We start from the raw sequence: 16,716 nt of genomic DNA, 5'->3' as shown, positions 1-16,716 counted from the left end.
CAATATAATACTACTGGCTTTTAGCGGTTAATGGTTAAGTCACCGGATGTAAGGGTGGTAGGTACTGGGTTCGCATACTGGTACTGGCTCCAACTTCTCTCTCACTAACCACCAACAAAGTAACGACAGACAGACAGCCCAGATAGCTGAGAATGCCAGGATGGTGCACGGAAGATCAGAGATTGCACCCGTGGTGCAAGCTGAGACAGGCAGGTGATGGTGTGAACAGTTTAGAAGACAAAGTCTGAGGAAACGGACAGAGAGGGTCGAAACAGATTAAAATCGTGGAAGAAATTGGAAAGTTTTTTTTATATTATGATAATGAAAATGATAGGCAGAGGTGATAGATGCAGCAGCTTTGATGGGATATGTTGGTAATCACCTTGTTTAGGGTTGCCAACAGATGGTACCAGTGTATAGATGACGTCACCGCCTCGTGTGTTGGCTGGATCAACTGAAGACACCTGCAACATTTCTTTGTTGATGACCATCATGTCTCCCTTGACAATGCGACCACCACGGTTGTTGATCACAACTGGTATTTTACTGTTCTGTAAAATGTCAAAGGAAATTAATTAATTCAATGGAAAAACAAATACAAAATATTGAATAAATGTTAATTTGTTAGGCTTAGGACATTTTTACATCTGATTTTAAGAGGGGAAAGTTTTCAACAGGTGGGAGAGATGAATGTTTTTAAAACAAGTTTTCAATAAGCAAAAGAAACTCAGTTTTAAATATTTATTAATGTATTCACAATAAACAAGAAGGCTATTTAAAGTGACACTGCAGCAGTCAATAGCACATATATTTCTCAAGATAATAAATAACCTATACATTTACAAAGGAATTCAATTTCTATGAATATTAAAAATAAGTCAGATGTGAAGTACTATTCTGAAAAGCCTAATTTTGGTATGAGATTTGTGAGTTTAGGTAAACAAACTATATCAAATGTTTTTCTTTTAAGAATTGGATACAAAAATTAATGTAAAAATTATGCATGAATTAACTTAAATAATACATAAAACTTTATATCAAATTTAAGAATTTTTTGTGATTAAGTTGTCGTAAACCACTTGAAAAAAAAAAAACAGAATAAAAATGTTCACTAAAATAGTTCTTATTCAATTTTCTGTTTTAAGACTGAATAGACCAGCCCCAAATACACATGCTTTACATAATATTGTAAGTAGAATACTAGTTCACATACCTCTGGCCTGATAATGATGTTTAAAATGGTGTTAATCAGCTGTATGCCATCTGACATCTGCAAGACAATCATGTCCGTCAGCGATGTACTGTTTCTATAATGAAGATATGCAACTTGCCGACGTCGAAGTTCATCGAGAGAAAACACAGTCACTGGCCTGTCAGATCTCGAGTGGATCACCCTACCATGTAGGGGACCTAAATAAAACAAGCATCAATGATGAATGGATGGATGGACAGACGGACGGACGGACGGACGGACGGACGGACGGATGGACGGATGGACGGATGGACGGATGGACGGATGGACGGATGGACGGACGGACGGACGGACGGATGGACGGACGGATGGACGGATGAATGGATGAATTAATGAATTAATTAATGTTTAAAGACTCCACAATAACTGGGTGTCATATGAGTGAATGAAAGCTGATTTCTGATTTTGTGATTACCAACATATTATGCTATATTATTAAAATGGGATGCTGCTGGGGGGGTTTTCCAGGTGTATTGGTGGTTAATGTGAAATATTTGTTATCGGCAAACTCATAAATGATCGATGTAATGGTACTCAGCAATTCCATCTTTTCGCTATAGCATTATCTCTGGCTGAGAGAGCGATCATAACTGTCCAAATGTCTGTTTATCTCTCACATGGCGGAGTACTCAGGCTACCCAGATAGCATGCTGCCTGTGGGCCAGTAAAGGACTATAACTGACTTCATTATTGACCTGCCAGTCATGTGCTGAATGAAGGAGCCAGTGGAGGCCCACCTGTGCCCAGGACCTAAAACCTTATGACCTGACCTGACCTGACCTGCCATTGCTGTGACCAGGTAGTCCACACTGGTTCACTGCTGGCTGGTCTCTGGTGTTGGCTATTAGCTCAGTGTGACACTGATTCTCACTGTCATCATTCTGACTCAAATCTTTGTTGGGCCAAAATAGTGATATCTCAGTATAAATTGGTATAAACTACCAATGCACTGATGTATATAAAATATCATTACAATGATGTATGTATATACATGTAAAATACTATTACTGAGCTGTATTAAAAATGACTGATATGGAGAATACCACATGAATGGCCATTAAATACCATTTATCCTACAAGTTATCTAACAAAGAAAACAAGTTTGATACATTTTTAAACAAGTTGTAAAATAAATGGTATCTAACGGACACAAATGTAAAATTCGATTTCTTACACATCCTCAAAAACCATTGTTTAAATAAATTTAACATCTTTTCCAACTAAAACATATTTACGGCACTCACACAGCAGTTACCTCATGTGTCATACAGTAATCAGTTTCAGGTTAACTTACACATCACAGAACAATCAATTTCAGATGTCCTTACATCTATTGGTTGGTATAGATTTGGAGCAACCAATCACAAGTCTCAAACATTTTCTCCATATGTTGGAGATGATATTTATCTATCACAGGGAGGGTGGGATGTAGCCCAGTGGTAAAGCATTCACTTAATGCGTGATCGGTCTACAATCGATCCCATCAGTGGGCCCATTGGGCTATTTCTCGTTCTAACCAGTGCATCACCACTGGTATATCAAAGGCCGTGGTATGTGTTATCCTGCCTGTAGGATAGTGCATATAAAAGATCCCTTGCTACTAATGAAAACATGTAGCGGGATTCCTCTCTAAGACTATATGTCAAAATTACCAAATGTTTGACATCCAATAACCGATGATTAATAAATCAATGTGCTCTAGTGGTGTCGTTAAACAAAAACAAACTTTTCACTATCACGGATCATCTGTGTGTGTGTGTGTGTTAAAAAAATATATTACCTTGAAGGATGTAAATCTTGTTATTAACACTTCTGCCTGATGACTGGAAGTCTAGGACTTCTCGCCTGATAATAGTTTTCTCTCCTCCTATAGCTGTAAGAGGCTCGTTCTTCAAGACAGCAGGCGGCTCTTTGGCAGTCACTTGTATCACAAAGAATGCTTCCTCACTGTATAGAGCACCATCAGTAGCTCTGAGTATCACCTTGTCTACAAAAATATTCAAAAAGAGGTCTAGAAAAGAAAAACTAATAATTATACTGGGTTTAATTTGTAACCATATTAATTTACCAGTTTGTTTCTTGATGACCTCAAACACAACATACTTTCCTCATAAATATGTACCCGTTACTAGTAAGAATGTTGAAAATGCATTTTAATTCTTGAGTATTTAACCTGTACATACCGTATCAAAGAGATAGGGTGTGAGTGAATACCAAGACATTTGGGTTACAAGGATCATGAGATAGGGTATGAGTGAGTACCAACCGTTCATCCATGTGTACATACTGTGTCCAAGACATTCAGGTTACAAGGATCATGAGATAGGGTATGAGTGAGTACCAACCGTTCATCCATGTGTACATACTGTGTCTAAGACATTCGGGTTACAAGGATCATGAGAGAGGGTATGAGTGAGTACCAACCGTTCATCCATGTGTACATACTGTGTCTAAGATATTCGGGTTACAAGGATCATGAGAGAGGGTATGAGTGAGTACCAACCGTTCATCCATGTGTACATACTGTGTCTAAGACATTTGGATCACAAGGATCATGAGATAGGGTATGAGTGAGTACCAACCGTTCATCCAAGTGTATATACTGTGTCAAAGACATTTGGGTTACAAGGATCAAGAGATGAGTATAAGTGAGTACCAAGACATTTGTGTTACAAGAATCAAGAGATAGGGTGTGAGTGAATACCAAGACATTTGTGTTACAAGGATCAAGAGATAGGGTGTGAGTGAATACCAAGACATTTGTGTTACAAGGATCAAGAGATAGGGTGTGAGTGAATACCAAGACATTTGGGTTACAAGGATCAAGAGATAGGGTGTGAGTGAATACCAAGACATTTGGGTTACAAGGATCAAGAGATAGGGTGTGAGTGAGTACCAAGACATTTGGGTTACAAGGATCAAGAGATAGGGTATGAGTGAGTACCAACCATTCCTCCACGTGCGCCGACTGTGCACGAAGCGCACCTTTCCCTCCTGCAGGTCCTGCACAGTGAAGTGGTCCTCCTGGCCCAGCACCTGGTCGTGGCCATGCAGCGCCTTCACAAGGTGGCCACTGTTTGGCGGTCCTAACACAACCAGGCGGAGCTTGTCCGAGGCGGTGTCTGCATCCCGCAAGTAGAAGATGTCCGCTGGGATGGGCACAATACTTCCTTCCTTGACATAGACTAGACCAGAAACACGCAGAACCGGTGGAGAAACATTTGCTGGAATGAAAAAAAAGAAGAAAGAAATGTTTTATTTAACGATGCACTCAACACATTTTATTTACGGTTATATGGCGTCAAACATATGGTTAAGGACCACACAGATTTTGAGAGGAAACCTGCTGTCGCCACTACATGGGCTACTCTTTTCGATTAGCAGCAAGGGATCTTTTATTTGCGCTTCCCACAGGCAGAATAGCACAAACCATGGCCTTTGTTGAACCAGTTATGGATCAATGGTCAGTGCAAGTGGTTTACACCTACCCATTGAGCCTTGCGGAGCACTCACTCAGGGTTTGGAGTCGGTATCTGGGTTAAAAATCCCATGCCTCGACTGGGATCCGAACCCAGTACCTACCAGCCTGTAGACCGATGGCCTAACCATGACGCCACCGAATCCGGTTTTGCTGGAATGAATGGATGGATGGATGGATGGATGGATACATGGATGGATGGATGGATGGATGGATGGATGGATGGATGGATGGATGGATGGATGGATGGATGGATGAAAGAATGAAAGAATGAATGAATGAATAAATTTAATTTCATCAATATGACAATTTCCATTAAAAATAAAAATTGTATAATTATGTCAAACACAGTGTAGAGAGCTGTGAGAAACGTACAATAGAAAACAATACAAATATCAAGGTAAGTATATTTTAAAACTCTGTACAGAAATGAAAAAGTTTCAAAAACTTCAAACTTATTTTCTTGACTGAAAATACTCAAGTTAGTGAAAGTTACTTCTAAACAAGGGCTTCATATGACAACATATCACTTTTCATAGTACTGAAGCAAAATAACAATAGGCACAGTTAACACTTGAATCACGGGAACACCAAGCACTGTAGAATTTACCAAATGAAAGGAACATTTGTTTAATAACACCTCAGTACAGTTTAAACTATGGATACTTTGTGTCCCAACATAATATGGTTATTTTGACACTTTTTTGACAGGCCTCGGTGGCGTCGTGGCAGGCCATCAGTCTACAGGCTGGTAGGTACTGGGTTCGGATCCCAGTCGAGGCATGGGATTTTTAATCCAGATACTGACTCCAAACCCTGAGTGAGTGCTCCGCAAGGCTTAATGGGTAGGTGTAAAACCACTTGCACTGACCAGTGATCCATAACTGGTTCAACAAAGGCCATGGTTTGTGCTATCCTGCCTGTGGGAAGCGCAAATAAAAGATCCCTTGCTGCTAATCGGAAGAATAGCCCATGTAGTGGCAACAGCGGATTTCCTCTCAAAATCTGTGTGGTCCTTAACCATATGTCTGACGCCATATAACCGTAAATAAAATGTGTTGAGTGTGTCGTTAAATAAGACATTTCTTTCTTTCTTTCTTTCTTTGACACTTTTTCTTGTGTGAAAAAGGAAACCTGTTGCCTCCATATAGGGTACTTTTACTACTGACATGCAGTAAAGGAATTTTATATACACTTTCCCATAGACATAACAGTAAATACCATGGCTTTTGAGGTACCAGTCACGGGTCACTGCCTGGAATAGAAAACGAATGGGTTCATCCAAAGCAATTGATCTTATGACTCCCTGCACCTCAGATAAATATTCTACTATGGTACATGTGTCTATGGATGGTACAGGTACATCCCATCCATAGACACATACACCACTTCTTGACTAATATATCAAAGGTGACATGGTCCATATGACGAACCCCTCCTTGTAATGTGGTGGCAGTGGGTTCCCTTTTAAACTAATATAACTCCTGGACAAATGACCTAGCCAGAACAGCATGTATATGAACCTTCATTCAATGTACATATTCATGTAATTTATATCATCATCATCATCACAATCATCAATCAATATCACCCACAATCATCATCATTATCATCATCAACATCATTATTATTAATATCACCATCAATCATCATGATCATCATCACCACCAATCATCATCATCATCACCACCAATCATCATCATTTGTCACACTTTGAACTTAATTTTGTATCACAGTTGACACTGCTAGTGATTAACAGTATACAAATGGAAGCTTCAAACTAATTTTAGTCTTTATGTCAGTCTACACACCTTGACAAAGCCTGTTCTTGTAATCAGTGATGAATCCAGTTCCACAAACTCCAACACACGTTCCATCCTTGAGGAACGTTCTGCTATCACACATCAGACACACCTTCTCTGAACACTGCAAGCAGTGGCGGTCACAGACTGCACAAATATAAACAGTTTCGTTTACAAACACGGGCTGCAGAAATATAACATTTAGTTATACAAACACGGGCGGCAGACATACAAACATTTAGTTATACAAACACGGGCGGCAGACATACAAACATTTAGTTATACAAACACGGGTGGCAGACATACAAACATTTAGTTATACAAACACGGGCGGCAGACATACAAACATAGGTGGCAGACATACAAACATTTAGTTATACAAACACGGGCGGCAGACATACAAACATAGGTGGCAGACATACAAACATTTAGTTATACAAACACGGGCGGCAGACATACAAACATAGGTGGCAGACATACAAACATTTAGTTATACAAACACGGGCGGCAGACATACAAACATTTAGTTATACAAACACGGGCGGCAGACATACAAACATTTAGTTATACAAACACGGGCGGCAGACATACAAACATAGGCGGCAGACATACAAAAATTTAGTTATACAAACACGGGCAGCAGATATACAAACATTTAGTTATACAAACACGGGCGGCAGATATACAAACATTTAGTTATACAAAGACAAATGAAGTTTAAAACATGAAAACAGATTAAGCAATGAGTAGGGTTCTGTCTTTTCATGAAAATATCTCTCACAGATGAAAAGCATGATCTGAAAACAAATACTAATGGATACAGTGTAACTAAGATTAATGTTATTTAATTTAGTTATCCACTGCATTGACGTATGTATTAATATATCTGTTTAATGAAAAGTTCTAAAGCACGTTGATTAATTAATGATCAGCTATTGGATGTCAAACATTTTGCAATTCTTAGGAAACCCATTATATCTTTTTCATTAGCAGTACACATCTTTTATATGTACTTTCCCATAGACAGGACAGCAAATACCATGACCTATAATGTACCAATTGTAGGGCACTGGTTGGGATGGGAAAAAACTCCAATGGGTCCACCAATGAGGTACAAACCTATGACCAAAACATCTCAAGCAGGCACTCTACTGACTGAACTAAAACACATGGCACCCATAAGCTAAACATAATGTGGTACCCTAGACCCAATTTTTTTTTTCTTCCTTCCCATTTCTAACTTTAAATGACAACTCTACCTATAATGATGCACATATGTGTATCTCAACATACTGTGATAATCAGAGGTGGATCCAGGGGGATTGGAACCAGGAGACCAGTCTCTATTTGTGGCTTTAAAAAACCCACATGACTCATTGGGTTGCCCTTTTTCCTTAATCTCCCCCCCCCCCCCCAATATTTACTAGATCCAACCCTGATGGTTATCACCAATCTGAAAGACAATTGTAGTCAAAATAAGTAAATTCGTTGTTAATTTGGAGTCTAGAGCCCTTTTCTTTTCAGCCATGTCAGAAGCCCATTGTGTGACTGAAATACTGAGTAACATGTACACTCACACCGGCAGATACGTTCCGAGTCGGGGTATCTCTGATGTCCACACGTCTGCACACAATGTCCGTCTGCCAAGACAAAGGGAGGTAAGCACCGAGTGCAGCGGGCTGGTCCTTCACACTGCTCACATTGCTCATCACAGCCTGGTCAACAATCACAACACATTGTCAGTTTACAGGAAATAAAAACAAAGTTTTAAACATACTTGGCCTGAGATGATGTTTTATTTGACTTGAGCTTCTAATGTCTATGTTTGCAAATAAAGATGACTAACTGTATAACTTATAGACCATTATATAAACACAGATACCTGATAATGCTATATTACCATTACAGAAGTTATGAAACTGGTACTGTTATATTACCTTTACAGATATTGTGAAACTGGTACTGTTATATTACTGTTACAGATGTTGTATAACTGGTACTGTTACATTACCTTTAAAGATGTTTGTATAACTGGCACTGTTATATTACTGTTACAGATGTTGTATAACTGGTACTGCTACATTACCGTTATGTATGTTTGTATAACTGGTACTGCTACATTACCGTTATGTATGTTTGTATAACTGGTACTGCTACATTATCGTTATGTATGTTTGTATATCTGGTACTGCTACATTACCGTTATGTATGTTTGTATAACTGGTACTGCTACATTACCGTTATGTATGTTTGTATAACTGGTACTGCTACATTACCGTTATGTATGTTTGTATATCTGGTACTGCTACATTACCGTTATGTATGTTTGTATAACTGGTACTGCTACATTACCGTTATGTATGTTTGTATAACTGGTACTGTTACATTACCTTTAAAGATGTTTGTATAACTGGCACTGTTATATTACTGTTACAGATGTTGTATAAGTGGTACTGCTACATTACCATTATGTATGTTTGTATAACTGGTACTGCTACATGACCGTTATGTATGTTTGTATAACTGGTACTGCTACATTACCGTTATGTATGTTTGTATAACTGGTACTGCTACATTACCGTTATGTATGTTTGTATAACTGGTACTGCTACATTACCGTTATGTATGTTTGTATATCTGGTACTGCTACATTACCGTTATGTATGTTTGTATATCTGGTACTGCTACATTACCGTTATGTATGTTTGTATATCTGGTACTGCTACATTACCGTTATGTATGTTTGTATATCTGGTACTGCTACATTACCGTTATGTATGTTTGTATAACTGGTACTGCTACATTACCGTTATGTATGTTTGTATAACTGGTACTGCTACATTACCGTTATGTATGTTTGTATAACTGGTACTGCTACATTACCGTTATGTATGTTTGTATAAGTGGTACTGCTACATTACCGTTATGTATGTTTGTATATCTGGTACTGCTACATTACCGTTATGTATGTTTGTATAACTGGTACTGTTACATTACCTTTATGTATGTTTGTATAACTGGTACTGCTACATTACCGTTATGTATGTTTGTATAACTGGTACTGCTATATTACCTTTACAGATGTTGTCTTGCAGATAGAATCCCTGCTGGCAGCGAGGACCACACTGTCCTACAGTTGGTACAAAACCACTGTCCACACACTGTGAACACACAAAGCCCTCACCCTCAGTGTTTGGAAAGCAGTATTTACAGCCTCTGCCACACGCTGAAATGCAATGAATAACAACATACCAGTAGAAATAGTGCTGAAAGGCTTTCATAACTATCACTGACAGATCCAAATAATTAAGTGTTTTGGGGGTTAAGATCTTAAATTTCAAATATATTTTGCCAAGAACTTGATCAATATTAATATATTATGTAACATTTTCATCTTGTTCATTTACAATCTAAGTTAAAGGATTGTTCCAAAATTGATTATAAGAGAAAAGAAATTTTTATGCCCACCACTCCAAAAACAAAACTATTCAAACAAACTATGCAGAGAGCACATAATTTGCAAGGAACCCATCAGACATACAGGTAAAATAAATTAATGTGATCAGTTCAGAACCCTTAATCCATTAGCTTGATTACAATAAAAGTAGCTGTCTTTTTCAAGGACAGACACAGTTTTTGATTTGTTATTACTTTATTAATCATTTTAAAAATGACAGATATGTCAAAAATAACTCCTGGGTCATGTTGTCCAACCACCTCTGCTTTCACCTGAACAGAGGTAGGCTAAATGAAACGGAATCCGTGAATTAAAAAAAGGAACTATACCTTTACACTGTCCTGATGCAGACACATATTGGCCTTCTGCACACAGAGACAGACACGTTCCACGACGTAGATCATAACCATGGTGACAAGAAAGACAACTGGAATGGCGACCACCGGAACAAGAAGCACAACTTGGATGACAAGCTGAAAAACAAAACTCAAACCAGTGATCATACTCATCAAGACAATCATAACCGGTATACAATACAAACTCAAACCAGTGATCATACTCATCAAGACAATCTTAACCGGTATACAATACAAATTCACACCAGTGATCATACTCATCAAGACAATCATAACCGGTATACAATACAAACTCACACCAGTGATCATACTCATCAAGACAATCATAACCGGTATACAATACAAACTCACACCAGTGATCATACTCATCAAGACAATCATAACCGGTATACAATACAAACTCACACCAGTGATCATACTCATCAAGACAATCATAACCGGTATACAATACAAACTCAAACCAGTGATCATACTCATCAAGACAATCTTAACCGGTATACAATACAAACTCAAACCAGTGATCATACTCATCAAGACAATCTTAACCGGTATACAATACAAACGCACACCAGTGATCATACTCATCAAGACAATCATAACTGGTATACAATACAAACTCAAACCAGTGATCATACTCATCAAGATGATCATAACTGGTATACAATACAAACTCAAACCAGTGATCATACTCATCAAGACAATCATTACAATACAATTCAGTTGCATGCTTATTTCCTTGCACGCTGTTTTGGGCATGTAGCTGCAATGGGTTAACATAAAGAGACCCGCTACTGTGACATGGGTCACTCCTACTGTTTAGCAATAAGGCATCTTTATAATATGTACTTTTTACACTGACAAGATAGCTAACACATACTGGTACAATTATCGCCTTTGAGTTGAGGTACACTGTTTGGTGTAATTATCCACAAGGAGCTGTGTACTCTGGGTTGGAGAGGTATTGGGACATGATCTCAGTATATATTGGTCAAACAGGCTCCATCAAGGATCTTAATGACAGCTATCATTTAGATAATAAATACAATGACCTTTGGGTTGATGCGTTCTGGTTGGTAGAATTACATGGATTACATATACCTTATTGTGGTCTGTGTACTCACTCTGGGTTAGAGAGGTATGGGGAGATGATTCCGGTATGTAAGGATCTAAATAATTCATGCTAGACCAAGTGTATTACAGTAAATAGTTAATTTTAATGATAGCAAATACAAATGTTTTAAAAGACTGGGTATATCCATTTTGATATGACAACAAAGAAAGAAGAACGAAGTGTTTTATTTAACGACACACTCAACACATTTTATTTACGGTTATATGGCGTCAGACATATGGTGATATGACAACAAAGGCAATGAAATGAATATTTGTTTAACAACACTTCAGCACATTTTAAACATGGCTGTAAACTTTATGATATGTTGTGTAGATTGTAGTTGTAGTCCATTATATAACACTTATATCTGGTACTGGAAGGAAAGAAATGTTTTATTTAACGACGCACTCAACATACTTTATTTACGTCAGATAGGCTATATGGTTAAGGACCACGCAGATATTGAGAGAGGAAACCTGATGTTGCCACTTCATGGGCTACTCTTTTTGATTAGCAGCAAGGGATCTTTTAAATGCACCATCCCACAGACAGGATAAGACATACCACGACCTTTGATATACCAGTCATGGTGCACTGGCTGGAGCGAGAAATAGCCCAATGGGCCCACCGACAGGGATCGATCCCAGACTGACTGCACACCAAGCAAAGGCTTTACTACTGAGCTACGTCCTGCCTCAACTGGTACTGCTAACACCATACGGTTATTGGTCAAGAGTCAAAGCGAGGAAGAAGAGGGAAGATTGGAACAAGAGAAAAACAGAGGAAACCCACATTTGCCACATTGGTTAATCATAACAAAAAGCAGAATGGGATTCTTTATATACATTTTCCCTGGTACAGGGAAGTACATACCATACCTTTGAGGTACCAGTCATGGAGATCTGGTTGGTGTGTGAAAACAAAGCCCAAGTACATTGAGGCTAGATCTCAACAACTGATACTACAACTGTTATTCCAATCTAACATATTTAATTAAAAACTATACTTTTTACATCAACAGATATATAACATTAAATCTCAAATGTATCTAAGTTGTATTCCCATCAATAAGTCTAAAAATTAACTTTGCTTCTGTTTGATATATTTTTCAGATGATTTAAAAATTAAATAAATTACTGACAAAAATTGCCATTATTAATACTGAATTTGTCATAATAAAAAAAAAACTGTATCTTTAAAACCCCAATCATGATTTGTTTAGATTAAGTATCTCAAGTATTCTATACAGTTGCTGATATCACCACCAGACCAAGTGACTGTCTCAATTTGTACTCTCTGCAGGATAACATACATTTATAAAGAATATTTTGACATCCTGAAATTGTCACTTTCAAATGCTCAGCATGACTTATAATCTTACTCTTTGTAGAAGCCACACTGCTGTAATTCAAACGTATGACAAAGAAAACACTCTCATGTTAACAATCTGTATTGATGGTGTGAATTTCACTGCTCTGAATCTTTAAAGTCATGGTTCAGTAATCTTTTTTATGCCTACCATTTATAAACTGAATACTTTATATTTATTACAGCATACTTTATGTGAGGTTTATTTAACAGACACCACTGTATACTCTAGAACATAATACATGTTTTGTGACTGCCTTCTGATTCACAGGTTAAACGGACATTCCTGAGTTTGCTGCATTGTAAGATTTTTCCAACTAATAAAATATTTCTATGATTAAACTTGCATATTAAATATATTTTCTGGTTTAGAATATCAGCGTCTGTATATTCAATGTGTTTCTGGTCATCTTAATATTTGTAAGAAGCCCAAACTGGATTTAGGACATAAGATGAAATTTAACCTAGTACAAATATAAGAATGATCAGAAACATGTTTAATATATATCTACTATTATTTTATGCAAAACAATATATTTGATATATAATAACAATCATTAAAAAGTCTCTGTTAGTCGATAACACCTTAAAAATTGCAGCAATCTCAAGAATGTCCCTTTAACAATTAGCAAGTCATGGGGCACATAGTGGATGAAGTCACTGGTTCATCAAAGAGTATCGATCCCTCAAACCATCACACCTCAGAATGAAAAGTTTGTTTGTTTTGTTTATCGAAACCACTAGAGCACATTGTATTATTAATCATCAGCTACTGGATGTCAAACATTCAGTAATTGTGACATATAGTCCTAGAGAGAAAACCCACTACATTTTTCCATTAATAGCAACAGATCTTTTATAGGCACCATCCTACAGACAGGATAGCACATACCACGGCCTTTGATATACCAGTTGTGTGCTGGAATGAGAAATAGCCAAATGGGCCCACCACACCTTGGAATGAATGAATGAATGAATGTTTAACAACACCCCAGCACGAAAAATACATCAGCTATCGGAATGAATGAATGAATGTTTAACAACACCCCAGCATGAAAAATACATCAGCTATCGGAATGAATGAATGAATGTTTAACAACACCCCAGCACGAAAAATATATCAGCTATCGGAATGAATGAATGAATGTCTAACAACTGCCCAGCACTAAAATGTCACACCTCTGACAATCACTCTACCAGAGTACATTCTACCCTGCCTTACTGTAGAGCAGTAATTAGAGGTATTTTGTGCCAACAGATAAACACTCAAACTTACCTGTACAAGAACTCTGGCGACTGTAGAAGCCTTTAGGACATGCAGGAAGACAATTCCCGTTGAAAAACACAGTACCACTATGACAGGTGGCACACTTTTCACTGTTTGGCTGGCATGTTCGACAAAACGGTGGACAAGCTAAGAAAAAGAAGAAATTAATCATCAGGACCCAATTTAACAAAACATCGTAAATTGAGTTTTGTAAATAAACATAAATCTATGACAAACAAATGCAATTCTTATTCCTATTAACAGTATAACAAATATAGTCTGAAGTACATTGTTATTTTTTTTCCCCCTTAAATAGTTCTATCTTCGTAATGATGGACTTTTCTGCATGAAATTGATGTCAAACAAATGTAAACATATGACGAGTATAACTGCTATTTCCACCCATAAACTTACAGTGTTTTGTGAAATTGGCTCCAGAACATTAAGCTTGCTGAATAAAATAAATTTGTTAAAAAGTTCAGTACTTGTACAAACATATTAGCATATATGGTATGAGGTCTAATATTTGTGAGTATTCTATTTTAATTGGTGCCAGTCTAAATCCATACCTGTGACATCACACTACTGTTCTAGATGTAGATTACTTTTCAACAAAGATTGTTAGAAAACTAAATCAGAAATTATATGTGCATCACGTTATTGGACTCGAGTACTCGAGGGTCATACTCGACCCGGACCCGAGTACCTGACACTTACACTAGAGGATAATGAGATTAAGGAATAAAGTAAAACAGCATTACGGATCTTAATTCAAGTGCTGAACATGGATGCCAAATCATGCCATCGTATTGCATTTAGAAACCGGTCGATACATGCAGTGTTGTGATGGACGAACAGCCAGTTTAAAAAGAGAAACTAGTGCATGATCATATAATTACTATGTAACTTATATTGTTAATTATCTATTGCTGAAATTATTGTCCTACATTGATTATTGTATTCCACCTTATACGGGTACTCGAGTCCTGTGAACGGACTCGAGTATTGCTAGACTCGACCCCTGCCCAAGTACTTGAGTACTCGTGGAGACCCTATATCACGCTAAATGCATGTGCATCACACTGAATACATGTGCATCACGCTAAATGCCAGCCAATCAATTTACTGGCACAATCATTCAGGTTTAGTCCAAAAGGATCTTATTATGTTGGGTTAATAGTGTTGTAAATATTATTTGCCATTCCATTAAATATTTTTATAAAAACTATTAAATAGAAGCTAATTTAGAAATCACCTAATGCACTTAGAAGTGTGGATTCATTAATAATAATTAACTCGTCCTTACAGGACTCATAAATATATTTTTAAAAATCCACACCTCCTCATACATTCTCCATTTCATAAAGATTTCTCATGAAATAACATATTTTCTAAGATTTCCAACTGTAAAGAAAAAGCTTAAAAGCATTTCAATCTTGCAGAATTTATTATTTTCAAAATTAGTATCGTGTCACACTACAATGACTTTTATTGGACAAAACCTGTATTATGTGTTATTCTAGTCTGTCCAACATATAGTTTTATTGCAATAACTGAAGAAAATCTATGGAGATGTAATTTCTATTTGCAAATTTCTTATCTTGGTTCATGATCTTTCTATAATCCTGTTGAACATCATTGCTACATGAATTTTTTTTTTTTAGCCAATAAGAATTAAATACCAAAAGCAATGAATAAGACGTAAGTTTGTTTGAGTGGCCATGACCTGTTAGCTTCAGTTCCGGATGACCCACGGAAATAGAACTTTAACTTCCATTAGGATCGTTTATGGGTAATCAAACTGTGAAACCATAATTTTCAATTTTGTTGATGGACTGTGCAAATAAAAGATAAAAGACCACACTTTAAGGTTAATAATATTTTTTAATTATTTTTGTCAGGGCGAGTAGTAAATATTGTGTAAATGCTCAGCCCCATGAAAACTGAACACTTGAATACACCAAATGTAGTTTTGGTAATCTAATCAATTATATATTGTTTCTTGCATTTTTGCTTTAACAGATAATTGCACCCTCTCGATCAACCTGGCTGCTTTAAGTTATTCTATAATAGTTCTTGTTCAGCAAGTTTTCTTTTGTTATGACTTTTCAAATATCTGTCACAACTGTTTTAATTCTAGAGGTTGTACTATTAGCAGATTTACACACACAATAAGAGAATGCTCATATTGTACTTACCAAAACACTCCTGTGACTGGAGGAAGAACCTGGCCCCACAAGAGTCGATGCACCTTCCCTGATGGAGCACGTGACCGGCGTATGAACACGACAGACACTGAGACCGACCCGATCCAGAACAGGAACTACATGTGGAGTGACATGCTGTGCAATATAACAAATATGTCATGTCTTTTATTTCTGCTAGTTAATATATTTCTGTATTAATAATTTCATCTTTATCATTTTATTCGGCATCATGAAATGTATAGTCTATAACCTACTATTTAAAATAATTATTAAATGACAAACATGCAATGAGTTACTAATGACAAAACTGTGAAAACATTTTGCAGTAATGTTTCCATTAATGTAGGGGTTTTTTCCCACCCTAAACCTAAATTCTTGATATTCATTGAGTGATGTAATACATTTTGGAGTGAAA

The 16,716-nt window shown here is 37.0% G+C and overlaps 2 protein-coding genes across 3 annotated transcripts in view; both read right to left on the bottom strand.

Annotated features, from left to right (window-relative positions):
- Nucleotides 1-531, bottom strand: part of LOC121378920 (extracellular matrix organizing protein FRAS1-like) — a 63,311-nt gene extending 62,780 nt beyond the window's left edge. For both annotated transcript variants that reach the window (XM_041507306.1, XM_041507307.1), the window contains exon 1: nucleotides 383-531. In XM_041507306.1, coding sequence (XP_041363240.1) covers nucleotides 383-494 — 112 coding nt within the window. In that variant the 5' untranslated portion in view covers nucleotides 495-531. The remainder of the gene's footprint in view (nucleotides 1-382) is intronic.
- A 1,479-nt stretch (nucleotides 532-2,010) lies between these two features.
- Nucleotides 2,011-16,716, bottom strand: part of LOC121379656 (extracellular matrix organizing protein FRAS1-like) — a 32,171-nt gene continuing 17,465 nt past the window's right edge. Inside the window, exons 11-19 of the mRNA XM_041508305.1 lie at nucleotides 16,293-16,436; nucleotides 14,104-14,241; nucleotides 10,319-10,462; nucleotides 9,606-9,758; nucleotides 8,110-8,247; nucleotides 6,542-6,679; nucleotides 4,201-4,476; nucleotides 3,033-3,239; nucleotides 2,011-2,144 (exon numbers count right to left, since the gene is read on the bottom strand). Coding sequence (XP_041364239.1) covers nucleotides 2,011-2,144; nucleotides 3,033-3,239; nucleotides 4,201-4,476; nucleotides 6,542-6,679; nucleotides 8,110-8,247; nucleotides 9,606-9,758; nucleotides 10,319-10,462; nucleotides 14,104-14,241; nucleotides 16,293-16,436 — 1,472 coding nt within the window. The remainder of the gene's footprint in view (nucleotides 2,145-3,032; nucleotides 3,240-4,200; nucleotides 4,477-6,541; nucleotides 6,680-8,109; nucleotides 8,248-9,605; nucleotides 9,759-10,318; nucleotides 10,463-14,103; nucleotides 14,242-16,292; nucleotides 16,437-16,716) is intronic.

This window comes from Gigantopelta aegis, chromosome 8, assembly GCF_016097555.1.
Source record: "Gigantopelta aegis isolate Gae_Host chromosome 8, Gae_host_genome, whole genome shotgun sequence".
In the NCBI taxonomy this organism is placed as follows: domain Eukaryota; kingdom Metazoa; phylum Mollusca; class Gastropoda; order Neomphalida; family Peltospiridae; genus Gigantopelta; species Gigantopelta aegis.
The sequence above is the reverse complement of the archived record's forward strand: the minus strand, read 5'-3'. Positions and strand labels throughout refer to the sequence as shown.